Here is a 16630-nt window from a genome sequence, read left to right as displayed (position 1 = left end):
TTATATACATGATTAATGGCTTCCCTAGGACAGGTGGAACCAAAATAGGAGGCTCTTGCAAGTATTAACGAATCTTCTCAAAAGAACTTTGACAATCAGAATTCCATTCGATAGCTTGATCTTTTCGAAGCAATTTGAAGATAGGCTCACACGTGGCCATCATATATGAGATAAACCTTGATATGTAATTCAAACGTCCAGGGAAACCTCTAACTTCTCGCTCGGTGCGTGGAGCAGGCATTTCTTGTAGCTCGGACCTTATCAGGGTCCACCTCAATACCTCGTTGACTAACGATGAAACCAATCAACTTCCCCGAACGGACCCCAAATGTGCATTTTGCAGGGTTTAATCGTAGTCTGAACTTTCTGAGGCATTCAAACAGCTTCTTCATATGGTTCAAATGATCTTCTTCATTCTGAGATTTAGCGATCATGTCATCGACATAGACTTCTATCTCCTTGTGCATCATATCATGGAAAAGAGTGACCGTATCTCTTTGGTAAGTTGCCCCGGCATTTTTGAGACCGAAAGGCATCACCTTGTAGCAAAAAGTGCCCCAAGGGGTAATAAAAGTGGTCTTCTCCATGTCATCTGGAGCCATCTTGATTTGATTGTGTCTAGAAAATCCATCCGTAAAGGAGAACACAGCAAAACTTGCAGTGTTGTCTACCAGAGTATCAATATGTGGTAGAGGGAAATCGTCCTTTGGACTAGCTTTGTTTAGATCCCTATAGTCAACACACACCCTTACCTTGACATCCTTCTTAGGCACGGGTACGATATTAGCTACCCATAGTGGGTACTTCGCCACTGTGAGGGAACCAGCATCAAATTGTCGTTTGACTTCTTCACGAATCTTCAGAGCCATGTTTGGTCTTGTTCTTCGGAGTTTTTGTTTTACTGGAGGGCAGTCTGGCTGAAGCGGCAACTTATGCTCAACGATGTCGGTGTCCAGGCCTGGCATATCCTGGTATGACCATGCAAATAATGTAAGAACAAAAATTGTTCTACAACAGATTCCATGATTTTGATGATAACAAAGGATGAAACCAAAAATGGCACCCTAACGAAAAGTTTCTAAGTGTGCAGGGTTCTAAAGAAAGAAGAAATAAATCTGATGATGTCATCAGATGCACAACAAGATCAGATACAAATTATCAAGTATCAGAAGCATCTAAAGTGGAATCTCGTTTCAAGAAGCTCTGACTCTGGACAAAACTGCAAAGTATCAGAAGCATCTGAACATAAAGTAAAGTCTAGAAGCTCTGATTCTGAACAAATGCCTTCTGTAAACTCTGGAAGTTATCTGCGCCATCTGAACTCTCAAGAAATAACATCAGAAGCAAGATTCTCCAGATACACGAAGACTCTAATCAGATTTGTTAATCATGATGAAGTAACGTTTAAGCCAAGTTAAAGTTCTGCAAATGGATTTCCTCAATTAGAAAGAGACGTTAATCTCCACTTCCAAGAGAGAAGATACTACTTGTGGTAAGTAGTCACTTCTAAAAGAAAAAGTCTCCTGCAGAAGCTATTTATGGAATGGCGTAATTACATCTCATTATCCAGCAGATTTAACTCTACTTCAACTCTATTTCAACACTACTTCAACTCCTATATAAATAGAGAAGAAATCAACTTTCAGTAAGCAAGAAATCACTAGCCAAAACTATACTGAAATTATATCACGCTCAAGAAAAACATCTTTGTTCTTGAAAGATTTTCACTAAGCTTTTGCTTATCAAGTGAAAAATTTGTTCTTAAGTTTGTAATATTTGCTTTCTTAGAAGCACTCTAGATTACACATCTTGTATCTATTTTTATTTGATTTCCTCAAGTGACTCTTTGTAGTTTGTAGACTTGAGAGGACTAAGAGATTTTCTTCTCTCTTAGGGGTTGTTTGTAATCTTTCAAGATTAGTGGATTAAGTCCTTGTTGAAGGCGAAATCACCTTGGCCGGGTGGACTGGAGTAGCTTTGTGTTATAAGCGAACCAGTATAAAATCATTGTGTGATTTCATTTTGGAAAAGCGCTTATTTTTCAAACAATTCAAACCCCCCCTTTCTTGTTTTTCTCACCTTCAATTGGTATCAGAGCTCCGGCTCTGTTATTGATTTTCAAATCAAACACTTAACCGTGTAGAGAGATCCAGTGCGAGAAAAACAAATGGCCCACTCAAATGAGAAAGATTCTTACAATGCCAAGCCTCCTGTTTTTGATGGAGAAAAGTTTGATTACTGGAAAGATAGAATCGAAAGTTTCTTTCTGGGTTATGATGCTGACCTCTGGGACATTGTCACAGATGGATACAAACCTCCAACCTTAAATGGAGCTGAAGTTCCCAGAAGCAAAATGTCAGAAGATCAGAAACGTGTTTTCAAGAATCACCACAAGGCCAGAACAATACTTCTAAATGCTATATCATACAACGAATACGAAAAGATCACCAACAGAGAGACGGCTAAAGATATACTTGACTCTCTGAGGATGACCCATGAAGGAAACTCCCAAGTCAAGGAGACGAAGGCTCTGGCGCTGATCCAGAAATATGAAGCCTTCAAGATGGAAGATGACGAAGCTATAGAAGCTATGTTTTCCAGATTCTAAACTCTTATTGCAGGTCTTAAAGTGCTAGACAAAGGATACACGACTGCAGATCATGTTAAGAAGATAGTCAGAAGTCTGCCAAAGAAATGGAGACCAATGGTTACTGCTCTGAAGTTATCAAAGGATCTGAACAATATCAGCCTTGAAGAACTTGTTAGTTCTCTCAGAAGCCATGAGATAGAACTAGAGGAGGATGAGCCTCAGAAAAGGAACAAGTCAGTGGCGCTGAAGTCCAGACCTGAAAGACGGAAGTCAGACAGAACCAAAGCCCTTCAAGCAGAAACTGCAGACACTGATGACTCTGAATCTGAAGACTCTGATGATGAAGAAGAACTGTCCCTACTAACCAGAAGAGTTAAGCAACTCTGGAAAAGGAGGAACAACAACAACTTCAGAAGATCAAGACCCAGAGGGGATCGATCAGAGTCAACTTCAAAAGGTAAACCTAACAAAGATATTACCTGCTTTGAATGTAAAGAAACAGGTCATTACAGAAATGAATGCCCCAAGCTGAAGAAAGATAACTCTAAGAAAGAAAGCTTCAAGAAAAATACCTTCAGAACAAAGAAGGGATTAATGGCCACCTGGGACGACAGTGAATCCGAATCATCAGAATCTGACTCTGATGAACAGGCCAACGTAGCTCTTATGGCTACCACATCCAGCAGCTCAGATGAAGAATCTGAAGAGGTATTTTCTGAACTTTCTAGATCTGACTTAGAATCATGTTTATCAGAAACTCTTACCTCTCTTCAGAAATTAAAACAAAAAGTTAAAGACATTAAAGGCCTTCTTAAAGCAAAATCTGAAGTATGTAGTAGACTTGAGACAACAATTCTAGCACGAGATGACACTATCAGATCTCTAACGATAGAAAGAGATGGAGCTAAAACAAAAAGCTTAGAATTAGAAGAAACGTTGTCTCAAGCACCACAAACTTCAAATGAAATTATTTATAAATATGAAGAAGCCTTTCAACAATTTCTGAAGAATGGGATAGATAGGAGTATTATGGCATCCATGATTTATGGAGTAAGTCAGAATAATAAAAGAGGAATTGGGTATGATTCTGAGGAACATAAAACCTCTACCAGTAACCAAATTAAATCGCCTTTTTCATATCACTACACACACACACAAGAACACAAATTTAAAAATGCTAGAAGACCCAAAGTTGTAAGAAACTCTGGGAAAACTAATCTGAAAGGACCCAAGAGATTCTGGGTACCGAAAGATAAGATCATCTATGTTGCAGATATCCTATGCAGCAAAGTTCAGACACCAATCATGGTACCTGGACTCTGGATGCTCGCGACATATGACGGGAAGAAAGTCTATGTTCCAAAGCCTGGAACTTAAAGACGCTGGATTTGTAGGCTTTGGAGGAGATCAGAAAGGAAGGATCAGAGGCTCCGGAACTATTGGTAATGGTACTCTTCCCTCTATATCTGATGTTCTTTATGTAGAAGGATTAATGCATAACTTGTTATCCATAAGTCAATTAAGTGATAACGGTTATGATGTAATCTTTAATCAAAAAACGTGTAAAGCCATTAGTCAGAACGATGGCTCTGTCCTTTTCACAGGCAAGAGGAAAAACAACATTTATAAAATAAATCTTTCTGATTTAAAAGATCAAAATGTTAAATGTTTAATGTCAGTTCACAAAAAGCAATGGGTATGGCATAGACGCTTAGGCCACATTAGCATGAGAAAACTTTCTCAGCTAACTAAACTTGAGTTAGTCAGAGGCCTGCCTAAACTGAAGTTTTCTTCAGATGCTCTGTGTGAAGCTTGTCAGAAAGGAAAGTTTTCAAAAACATCTTTTAAAAAGAAAAATGTTGTTTCTACCTCTAAGCCTCTGGAGCTTCTTCACATTGACTTATTTGGTCCTGTGAAAACAGCATCAGTCAATGGAAAGAACTATGGACTAGTAATCGTTGATGATTACAGCCGCTGGACATGGGTAAAATTCCTAAAGCACAAGAGTGAGTCTCACTCTGTATTCACCAGTTTCTGTTCTAAAGTGCAAAAAGAATTTGACTCTAAAATTGTTAGAGTCAGAAGTGATCATGGTGGAGAATTTGAAAATAAAGATTTTGAAGAACTATTTGATTCTAATGGAATATCCCATGATTTCTCCTGCCCTAGAACTCCACAACAAAATGGAGTTGTAGAGAGGAAGAATAGGACACTCCAAGAAATGGCCAGAACCATGATCAATGAAACAAATGTAGCAAAGCACTTTTGGGCAGAAGCTGTAAATACAGCGTGTTACATTCAGAATAGAATCTCTATTAGACCTATTCTGGAAAAGACTCCCTATGAACTGTGTAAGGGAAGAAAACCCAACATTTCTTATTTTCATCCTTTTGGATGCATTTGTTTTATACTAAATACTAAAGAACATCTGAACAAGTTTGATTCCAAAGCACAGAAAGGTATTATGTTAGGATACTCAGAACGCTCTAAAGGCTATAGAGTATACAACACAGAAACCAAAATTGTGGAGGAATCAATTCATGTTAGATTTGATGATAAGCTTGACCCTGAAAAGTCAAAGCTAGTTGAAAAGTTTGCAGATTTAGAGATCACTCTGGTAGAATCTGAGAAAACTCCAGAAGCAACTGTCACTCCAGACTCTGAAGAAATTAAATCTCCAGAAATTCCAAGGAAAGTTAAAAGTCGTATTAACGTTTCTGAAGATTTGATTTTGGGAAACAAAGATGAACCTGTTAGAACCAGATCTACCTTCAGAACTTCTGAAGATATTCCTCTGGGACTAGTGTCTCTGATTGAGCCTACGTCCTGTGATGAAGCTCTTCAAGATAACGATTGGGTGGCAGCTATGCAAGAAGAGTTAGATCAATTCTCCAAGAATGATGTCTGGGATCTCGTTCCTAAACCCAGAGGCACTCATGTCATTGGAACCAGATGGGTTTTCAGAAACAAGCTGAACGAGAAAGGAGAAGTTGTCAGAAACAAAGCACGACTGGTAGCTCAAGGTTATAGTCAACAAGAAGGTATTGATTATAATGAAACTTTTGCTCCAGTCGCAAGGTTAGAATCTATTCGTCTTCTTGTATCTTTTGCTATTAATCACTCTATCAAATTATACCAAATGGATGTCAAGAGTGCATTTCTAAATGGTTATATTTCAGAAGAAGTGTATGTAAATCAACCTCCAGGTTTTGAAAATTCAAACTTTCCAGAACATGTTTTCAAACTTAAAAAATCTTTATATGGACTAAAACAAGCCCCCAGAGCTTGGTATGAACGTCTAATCAATTTTCTTCTGGAACAAAATTTTATCAGAGGGAAAGTTGATTCTACACTCTTCTGTAAAAACCATAAAAATGATCTCGTGATATGCCAGATTTATGTTGATGACATTATTTTTGGTTCTGCTAATATCTCTGTTTGCCAAGAATTTTCTAAGTTAATGCAGGCAGAATTTGAAATGAGTCTAATGCAAGAACTAAAGTTCTTTCTGGGAATTCAAATCAATCAAACTCCAGAAGTCACGTACATTCATCAAAGCAAGTACATTAAAGATGTTCTGAAGAAGTTTGACATGACTGAATGCAACTCTGCAAAAACTCCTATGCACCCAACTTGCATTCTGGAAAAGGAAGAGGTAAGCAACAAGGTTTGTCAGAAGCTCTATCGAGGTATGATAGGCTCTCTTCTCTATCTGACTGCTACTCGTCCTGATATTCTCTTTAGCGTCTGTCTTTGTGCCAGATTCCAATCAGATCCTAGAGAATCTCATTTAACAGCTGTTAAGAGAATTCTTAAGTATCTGAAAGGAACTCCTAACCTGGGCCTGATGTATGAGAAAACATCAGAGTATAGGCTTTCTGGTTATTGTGATGCAGATTATGCAGGAGATAGAATAGAACGAAAAAGCACATCTGGAAATTGCCAGCTTCTGGGAAACAATCTAATCTCCTGGGCTAGCAAAAGACAGTCAACTATCGCTCTATCAACTGCAGAAGCAGAATACATCTCAGCATCACTGTGCACAACTCAGATGCTCTGGATGAAGCATCAGCTAGAAGATCTTCAGATATTTGAGAGTAACATTCCTATCCTTTGTGATAATACTGCTGCTATTTGTTTGAGTAAGAATCCTATTTTACATTCCAGAGCCAAACACATAGAAATTAAACATCATTTTATTAGAGACTATGTTCAGAAAGGAATAGTAACGCTGAAGTTCATTGATACAGAACATCAATGGGCAGATATCTTTACTAAGCCTCTAGCTGAAGATAGATTTCTTTTCATCTTAGAAAATCTGAACATTAAAAATTGTCCTGAATGAAGTATGGCTCTGAAAAATATAAAATAAGATTCTGATAAAAACAAATATGATTCTGCCTCTGACTCTGATACTTCTACATTGTTAAAGAAGATATCTGAGTTAGAAATCTTCAGAACCAATCTCTTGGTATTCCTGAAGATCAGATACATCAACACGTGGAACTCTGAAGCGTCAAACTTTAGAACTTCTAGACAGCTGTCAAGAAATTCAAAAGGCAGACGTTTGAGTTTTCCTCGAGCAGTGTGCAAACTGTGGGATTAGACATTCATTTATGAGCTGTAATCATTTTTCCCCCCAAGCGTGCCATTTTGAGTTTTGTGTCTAACGCTTTCTGAGGTGTCGTTTTGCATGCGTTTTTACTTAGGTATATAAACACTTTTCTCACATTTCACACACTTATCACTCTCACTCACTCTAAAACCCTAAACCCTTCTCTGCAAGTTCTCTGCAAGTTCTTCATCTTCTTCTTCAATCTTCTTCATGAATGCTCAAGAGCAAGAAGTTTTTAACTTCTCCCAACAAATGGAATCCGCTTCTAATCCCCAAACCTCAAACACTCAAACACCCACTGTTACAGGCGTTACCATAACCCCTGTTTATCAAGAACCTCACATTTTGGAACGTGAACGCCACATTCATCTTGCAACCTCCTTTGAAAATTTGGATGTACTGTGTGAATCGCTGGTAGATTTTGAGAATTTGAGAAGAAACGGTGTTGATCTTACTGAAGATCTTCACAAGCAAGGTTGGGAGAACTACTTCAACAGGCTTTATGGTCCCATTTACCCTCTTCTTGTCAAAGAATTTTGGAGACATGCTGATGCAGATGACCAGTTCATTGTTTCTTTTGTTCTGGGAGTGAAGATTGTCATCACTGAAGCATCAATTGCTTCCTTGTTGAACATGGAGACTACTGGAGGAAAAAGGATTTACAACATTCCTCCAAGGTCTAAGCGCATCACTGAGGTTATCAACCCAACAATCTTCAAACCTAATGTTGAAGGAAACCCCTCTAAGAACAAGGAGCTTCATCAGAACCTCCGAGTTTGGCTGAAAATAATTCTGGGAACCATTCACCATCGCCCAGCCTCCAACTCCTCTGATTATATTAATGCTGATCAGAAACTCATTTTATATTGCATTCAGAAAGGTATCAAGATCAATCTCCCTGTTCTTCTTTTCAAATATCTAAGGGATTCTGTCAAAGACTCCAGAAACAGCTTGAAGCCAAGATCTTACATCCCTCTGGGAAGACTGCTTTCTGATGTCTTCATTGAGCATGGATTGGTTGACCAGCTGGAAAAGGCCAAGCTGATGGATGATCTGGCTATAGAAACTGGAAGGCCTCTGAATGCCAAAAACCTGAAGAGCATGGGAATCATCAAAGAGATTAGAGTCAAGCCCACTATGGATGTGTCCTGGGAAGCTCTAAAAGATCAGAGGAAGATGCCTCATGGCCTTGAAAGGTTCTTCAAGAATGAACCCAGAGATGCCATTGCTATCTACCTTCAGCGTCTGCTGGATGAAGGTATTGATATTTCTGATTTCAGAATTGAAGACCTTTTGGATTCAGAAGAAGATTTGGTCAGATACAAAAGAGGTCTTTCTGAGAAGAAGATAGCTGAGGAAGCAAGAAAGGCAAAGAAACCCAGACTTGGAGAATCTTCTGGAACCAAAGCTCCAGCTCCTCTGAAAATCTCTTCTTCTGGTAAGTCTATTCCTCCTGTTACTTCTGTAATACCTATGATGGCCTCTTCTACTCCTCTCCCAACACCTCCCTTATTTACAACCTCTGAAATCCCTCCTTCAACCATCAGAACCTCTCAACCTCCACCTGTTCTAAAAGTTGCTCGTAATTTCACAACAACCTCTGACCCTAATCAACTATATCACCACAGCTCTTCCTCATCCTCTGAACCAGAAACACCCCCATACTTTAGTGTTTCTTCATCATCATCCACAGAACCTTCTGACCCAAAATCCCCAACAATAGCTGAAATTTATGCTAGAAAATACGCCCCACAAACTCAAACACAATCTGAAGTAACCTCCACCCTCCAAACTTCTCTTCCACAACAAACAACCACCACACCCTCTGAAACCCAACCATCTGTAATTCGACCATCTGATCCTTATATCACCCCACCAATCCTTCCCGCTGTCCCAGAACCAGAATCCGAACCCTTAGATGTAAACCCACTCTATGCTTCATCCCCTGATTCTGAACTTCAAGCAGAATCTGAACCTCAACAAACTGAACCTCCCTCTCTAAATCTCAGCCCTCAAAACTCTCCACCTCATTCACCTGAACCTGAACCTGAACTTACCATACCTACCCTTGAGGAGGCCATTTTTCAGGTTGCAGAAGCTTCAGTCCAGAAGATCAAGTCTCTGGCTAAAAACTCTGAAGTTAGTGATGATCCTAAATCTGTTAGGACACACTGGAACAGAGTCATTAGTTGGATGACCTCTGAGTCTTATAGGCTGAAGAGTATCTCTGAACAAGTCAGAAATGGCTACATCAGAGACTCTGAGGAAAGACTCCAAGAGAGACTGGCTAGAGAAGCTGAGGCCAGAAGATTAGAGGAGGAAAGATTGGCTAAAGAAGCTGAAGAAGGAGCAAAGAGGTTAGAAGAAGAACGACTGGCAAAGGAAGCAGAACTTCTAAGGATTCAGGAAGCTGAAGCCAAGGCTCAGGCGGATGCAGAAGCCCAAGCTGCTGCTGAAGCTGAAGCTCAGCAGGCTCTGACTCAGGGGGAGTCCTCTTCTGCGATCCCGTTGATTCTTAACACTCTGAAAGAGATCAAGCAAGATCAGAAAGAGATCAAGCAAGATCAGAATGAGCTCCGGGCCAGGATGGACAAGCAAGATGCTTTGAATGAAAACATCCAGAACATGTTTGCCATGTTGCTTCAGAGACTTCCTCAACCTCCAAACCCTTAGGCACTTAGGATTTATTTTATTTGCTTGCCTAATGATTTTGCTTCTGTCTTCTTTTTAGCTCTGATATTCTTCTTTGAGTCTGATGTTTTGACTGCTGTTTGCCTCTGTGCCTCTTTGATTAATGAAATGTTTTTCTCTTTATTGTCTTGTTATTTTTTTTTATCTACCTTTTTGATTCTGACAAAAAGGGGGAGAAATTATTAAATAGCTTTGATGAAAATTATGTCTAAAACCTTAAAGCACTCTGCAACAATTGTTTAAATAATTTTATCTAACATAAAATTTAAGCATTTACAGAAAACTTTCAGAAACCTAATTACTTGGAAAGCTCTGGTAAGAACTTCTGAACTCCCTAGCGCTAACTCAGGGGGAGCTTTTGTCTATCTGATCTAATGTTTTTCATGTTTCATCTGATAATTTTATTTGTTTTGTCATCATCAAAAAGGGGGAGATTGTAAGAACAAAAATTGTTCTACAACAGATTCCATGATTTTGATGATAACAAAGGATGAAACCAAAAATGGCACCCTAACGAAAAGTTTCTAAGTGTGCAGGGTTCTAAAGAAAGAAGAAATAAATCTGATGATGTCATCAGATGCACAACAAGATCAGATACAAATTATCAAGTATCAGAAGCATCTAAAGTGGAATCTCGTTTCAAGAAGCTCTGACTCTGGACAAAACTGCAAAGTATCAGAAGCATCTGAACATAAAGTAAAGTCTAGAAGCTCTGATTCTGAACAAATGCCTTCTGTAAACTCTGGAAGTTATCTGCGCCATCTGAACTCTCAAGAAATAACATCAGAAGCAAGATTCTCCAGATACACGAAGACTCTAATCAGATTTGTTAATCATGATGAAGTAACGTTTAAGCCAAGTTAAAGTTCTGCAAATGGATTTCCTCAATTAGAAAGAGACGTTAATCTCCACTTCCAAGAGAGAAGATACTACTTGTGGTAAGTAGTCACTTCTAAAAGAAAAAGTCTCCTGCAGAAGCTATTTATGGAATGGCGTAATTACATCTCATTATCCAGCAGATTTAACTCTACTTCAACTCTATTTCAACACTACTTCAACTCCTATATAAATAGAGAAGAAATCAACTTTCAGTAAGCAAGAAATCACTAGCCAAAACTATACTGAAATTATATCACGCTCAAGAAAAACATCTTTGTTCTTGAAAGATTTTCACTAAGCTTTTGCTTATCAAGTGAAAAATTTGTTCTTAAGTTTGTAATATTTGCTTTCTTAGAAGCACTCTAGATTACACATCTTGTATCTATTTTTATTTGATTTCCTCAAGTGACTCTTTGTAGTCTGTAGACTTGAGAGGACTAAGAGATTTTCTTCTCTCTTAGGGGTTGTTTGTAATCTTTCAAGATTAGTGGATTAAGTCCTTGTTGAAGGCGAAATCACCTTGGCCGGGTGGACTGGAGTAGCTTTGTGTTATAAGCGAACCAGTATAAAATCATTGTGTGATTTCATTTTGCAAAAGCGCTTATTTTTCAAACAATTCAAACCCCCCCTTTCTTGTTTTTCTCACCTTCAAATACATCCACATATTCTTGTAGCAGCTTAATCAATCTCTCTTTGAAACTTGCTTTAAGTGTGGTGTTGACTTTGACTTCTTTCTTCTCTTCCTTTGTGACAAGGTTGATTGTTTCCACCAGTTCTTTATGTGGCTGAAGAGCTTTGGACTCGTGCTCGAGCAACCTTGCCAATTCATCGGGGATGTAACGATCTTCTTCACCATCTTCTCCCGCTTGGTAGATACGGGAGTCAAAGTTATGAGAGGGAGTAGAGTCATTGGATTCAACGGGGTTATCATTTATTCTGCATGTTTGAATGATTGATTTTTTTTAGAAAAGTAAAAATAAAAGATGCACAAAATGAAAAAAGTTGTTTGTTTGAAAAGGTTGTCATTTCCTTAAGAGAAAGAAAATAAATGAATAATAAGAATTTAATAAAATGTCTTTCATTCACTGATAATGATTATTTGAAAATGAGAAGGGGCCCTACAACACGATCCATTAGCCTTGGGCAGAGCTAAGGATTTGAAAAGAAAAACAACAATTATTACTTTGACAAAGGAAAAATTTCAGGGATCTCAACCGCCTTCCAATTGTTCAAAGCTGTCTCACTTTGGTAAACCAAACATGACTCATCTTCATCTTCGGTGTTGTCTTCAATTGCGTTGACCTGATCTTCATGGATAAATCTTATACTGAGGAATACTTCCTGGATGCTTCGGGTTTTGTCCTTTGCATGGACCCATGCTTCTTTTGCGGCGGAAGGCACATATCCCAGACCGAAATGATCATGCTTTTCACGAACATCAATAACCTGGCCCCAACCTTCAGGGTTTCCTCCTTCAATGCTAGACTTTGCGCTTTTCAGAGAAGCGAAAGATGAACAAGCTTTCCCAACAAGGTCCTTCATCTCCACAAAATTGGCATTGGCTATTTCAAGAGCTTGGAAAGAAGTTTCCAAAGCGTCCTCATCAGCCTCGATATACCTGAAGGATGAAAGGTGACTAACCACAAAGTCTTCCTCTCCAGAAATGATGATCAGTTGATTGTCCATTACAAACTTCAGTTTCTGATGTAAAGTGGAGGTAACTTCCCCTGCAGCATGAATCCAGGGACGCCCCAATAAGCAGTTATACACAGGATTAATATCCATGACTTGGAAATGAATCGGGAATATATGAGGGCCAATAAATATGGGCAATTCCACCTCTCCAATTACGGTTCTCCTGGAACCATCAAAAGCTTTCATTATCAAGGCACTGGGCTTCATAGCTGGTCCTTGATAAGATAACTTGGCGAGTGTTCTCTTTGGCATCACATTTAAAGAAGATCTGATATCCACCAAGACTCTTGCCAAAGCATCATCTTTGCACTTTACTGAGATATGGAGAGCACGATTGTGGTTTTGTCCATCTTCAGGTAATTCCTCTCCACTGAAGCTTAAAGTATTGCAAGTTGTGATGTTTGCGACCACCCCATCAAACTGGTCTAATGTTATGCTTTGTGTTATATGAGCTTGGGCAAGCACCTTCAGCAAAGCCTCCCTATGGGCTTGGGAGTTCAATAGCAGAGACAAAATAGAAATCTTAGATGGTGTCTGATGCAGCTGATCCATAACTTTGTAATCACTTATCTTGATCAACTTCAAGAATTCAACAGGGACCACTTCGGGTTCTTTAGTGGGAGCTACCACTGTAGATTCCTTGGCCGCCACTTGAGGATTCACATTGAATTCAGGCGTATAAATCCGACCACTACGAGTCATTCTGCTCATTCCTGCAATATTGGTGACATCCTCATTCGCAGTTTCTGTCACTTCACCGTCTTCACTTCCTTTAACGACCTTGTCCACAACGGTAATCTCATATTTCCAAGGCATAACCTTGGTGCTTTCATATGGAAACGATGTAAGCATACAGATCTCAACAGGTGACGGATGACTATTCGCAGGCACCACTCTTCTACTATAGTAAGGGATTTCAACCGATTCAGGTAAATTGAAACAAGGTTCAATTACTGACACATCTTCATTCTTTACAACACTGGAGATTTGAAGCCCTCCTTTGTTCATCAAGTCTTGAATATTGTCTCGTACCATCTGGCACCCCCTTGGGTGTGTGGCACACTCTTCACAGTTGTCATGACAAATATCAATCAGGCCCGCTTCCACCAATCGGGCATGGAATGCTGCCAAAGGAGTCTTAACATCATCAACCTTCTCAACCATAACACCATCAGAGGCATCTTCAATCGCATTCACGGTAGGGTCTCCATGGGGAGGAATGGGATTATTCTTCACGTTTGGTCCCATATCCCTAAAAGATAGAATCTTTCTATCAATAAGCTCATGAACCCTATGCTTCAAAGCATAGCAACCCTCTAGGTCATGCCCGGGGGCACCCTCATGAAAAGGACAATGTGCATTAGGGTTATACCATGGAGGCAGACAATCAGGTGGAGGTCCCATAGGTATAGGAACCACCGAACCTTTTTGAAACAGAGAGGGATAAAGCTCAGTATACGACATTGAAATTGGATTGAAGGTTGCCCTATCCCCCTGTCTCTTATTTTGATTTTGAGCATTTTGCCTCGGAGCTTGAGCTCTCGGTTGTTGATAGGCAGGAGCTGCCGGTGCTTGCTGATAAACCAGGGGAGCAGGAGCACGTTGTTGAGCTGGAGTTGGTTGATAAACTGGAGTTGGGTGATAAACCGGAGGTGGTTGATAATCCTGAGCAAGTTGTTGATTAAATGCGGGCGTCACAGCAGCTACGTACGGTTGTGGGGCGTACTGGACGGGATATATAGGCTGTTGATAGGGAAAAGGTTGTTAAACATACTGCTATTGTGAATATTGTTGTTGTCTTCTTCTTGAAGGGGATCTTCCTTGGCCAATAGACACATCATTAGTTTCACCTTCTTTCTTTTTTGGAAACCCTCCAGAGAACTTCTTCGGATTGGCACTTGAAGTTCCGGCCACAGCTACAAGTTTACCATTTCTTAAGGCGTACTTAACATGAGCTCCTATAGCAACAAGCTCGGAGAATCCCAATGAAGCACTTCCAATCATCTTCTCATAGAATTGGGGTTGGACAGTGTCGATGAATAGTTCAGCAAGTTCCTTTTCGGAGAGAGGTGGTTCAACTTGAGAAACCATTTCCCTTAATCTCTGAGCATATTCCTTAAAGGATTCTTTGTCATGCTGGAACATGCTTTGCAGTTGTCTTCTATCGGGCGCCATGTCCATGTTGTATTTGTAGTGTTTGATGAACGTGTCTGATAGGTCTTGGAAGCATCTGATCCTACTTTGATCCAAACTTAAATACCACTTGGAAGGAGCCCCACTCAAGCTATCTTGGAAACAGTGGACCACTAGCTTGTCGTCTTCCACGTGAGCAGCCATTTTACGGTAATACATGATGAGATGGCTCTTTGGGCAAGTATGCCCCTTGTATTTGTCAAAATCCGGAGTTTTGAACTTAGTCAAAATTACCAACCCAGATACAAGGCACATTTCTTTGGTAGCAGAACTAAAGGCGTGGTCTCCTTCCAATGCTCGGAACTTCTTCTCAAGGAGTTGCATGTTCTCCTTCACTTCTCTGAAATCTTTAAATCTCACTTCATCACCACTAACGGTTGAGTCGGCGGTCTGATACATGTGATGTTAATCTTCAAAATGCGGAACATGCCTAGCATAGGCAGCTGGTGGAGCAACGGTGTGGACGACTGGGTGTGCATCGGTGTAAACCGACAATGGCACGGCTTGTTGGACAGATTGCCTCATGTCATGCACTACTTTCGCTCGAGGGATGAAGTCGTAAGGTAGCCTATATGGAGGCAAGGTTGAAGGTAAAGACCTCTGAAGTTGGACTTCGGCTACTAGGCCCGTGATCTCTGAAATCACGGTCACTTGGGGGGCTTCAAATCTGAAAGTTAAAGCTTGTAGCATTTCTCTCATCTGGGACATGCCTCCCTTGATCTCGTCTAATTCAGCTCTAACTCGGGCACTCTCTTGCTCTTGTTCAGCCATCCTCTGTCTTTCTCGGGTGCGAGTATTATACGGGTGTTGAAGATTCAGCGTGAAACTGGAGGAAGAAAGGACAGAGTGAGACTCTATTTTGAAAATGTATGAATGCGTGTATGGATGCATTTTGTTTGCAAAACTCTTGGTTAGTTTCAGTTATTCATTTCAGAAATGTCACAACGTTTGTTCGCAAGTATTTAAAGCAATAAAGCAATAAAACACAATAAAATGAATCCCAAAAGCGATTTTTCATTAATTTAGACCAAAGTTCAAATACAAACAAATGCCTACGGCATACGGGCTTTCTGAACCGTATTAAGGTCGGTAGTCAGCCCTTCCAACATCGTCTTACAAAATTTTATGAAATTAAAAACTTGATACGGAGTGTTCTCTATACACATGCACCAATCAGCTTCTTGCAATTTCTCAGGCAACTCTTGCATGATGGAATTTGCAAATCTGGACAACCTCAAAAATTTGCCCTTCCACTCAGTGTAAAGTCCTTGAAGGTCTTGAATGATGTGAAAGTCTTCAACCTTGGTCACCTCTATGTGCCTATAGAGGTTTCTCCAGTATCTGCACTCACTCAGCAACATCAGATAGGCAGTATTCTGATCCATACCCTCAAGTGCCTGGATCCTAGCATTGGCTTATTCCAACTGATAGTTCAAACGTGTATAAACTCTTTCCGACTCTTCAATCCTCAACTTCTCACTTTCCCAAGCATCCTTGTACTTCTGAATGGTGTTCTCAAGTTCACGAGTACGAATCTCAGAAATCAGTCGTGCTTCCCTCTTTATTTCAAGAGTCAACTCCAGAGTTTTGTTGAGCTTTTGGATCCAGAGTACAACTTTATCCAACTCTTCCTCCTTCATCTTGAACACAGATTTAGTACCGTAGAGCGCTTTTTCGAACTGTTCTCTCCTTGCCTCAGACTCCCTGGCCCATTTGTTGGAAATTTCAAGTTCTTTGTCCTTCTTCTGCTGACTATCTTTCAGATTTCCACTCTCTACCGAGACTCGACCGAGCTTAATCCTCAAATCAGTATTCTCCAACTCCAACTCCTTAATACGGGAATTAAGTTTCTCCACATCTTCAAGTAATATAGGTTTTGGCTCATGAACCAACGGATGGATAGAAGGATCAAATGGAAAAGGGAGTTTAACCATTTGAACCTTCTCTCTCACCCAACAAGTATAAGG

The 16630-nt window shown here is 39.9% G+C and overlaps 1 protein-coding gene across 1 annotated transcript; it reads right to left on the bottom strand.

Annotated features, from left to right (window-relative positions):
* Window positions 1-11954: 11954 nt before the first annotated feature.
* LOC127079759 (uncharacterized) lies at window positions 11955-15062 on the bottom strand. Its single transcript, XM_051020132.1, has 2 exons — window positions 14307-15062; window positions 11955-14213 (listed from the first exon to the last, which is right to left on the bottom strand). The coding sequence occupies exons 1-2, from the start codon at window positions 15060-15062 to the stop codon at window positions 11955-11957; spliced, it is 3015 nt and encodes a 1004-aa protein (XP_050876089.1).
* Window positions 15063-16630: the final 1568 nt, after the last annotated feature.

This window comes from Lathyrus oleraceus, chromosome 5, assembly GCF_024323335.1.
Source record: "Lathyrus oleraceus cultivar Zhongwan6 chromosome 5, CAAS_Psat_ZW6_1.0, whole genome shotgun sequence".
Taxonomy (NCBI): Eukaryota; Viridiplantae; Streptophyta; class Magnoliopsida; order Fabales; family Fabaceae; genus Lathyrus; species Lathyrus oleraceus.
This window is presented reverse-complemented; position numbering and strand designations above follow the sequence as displayed.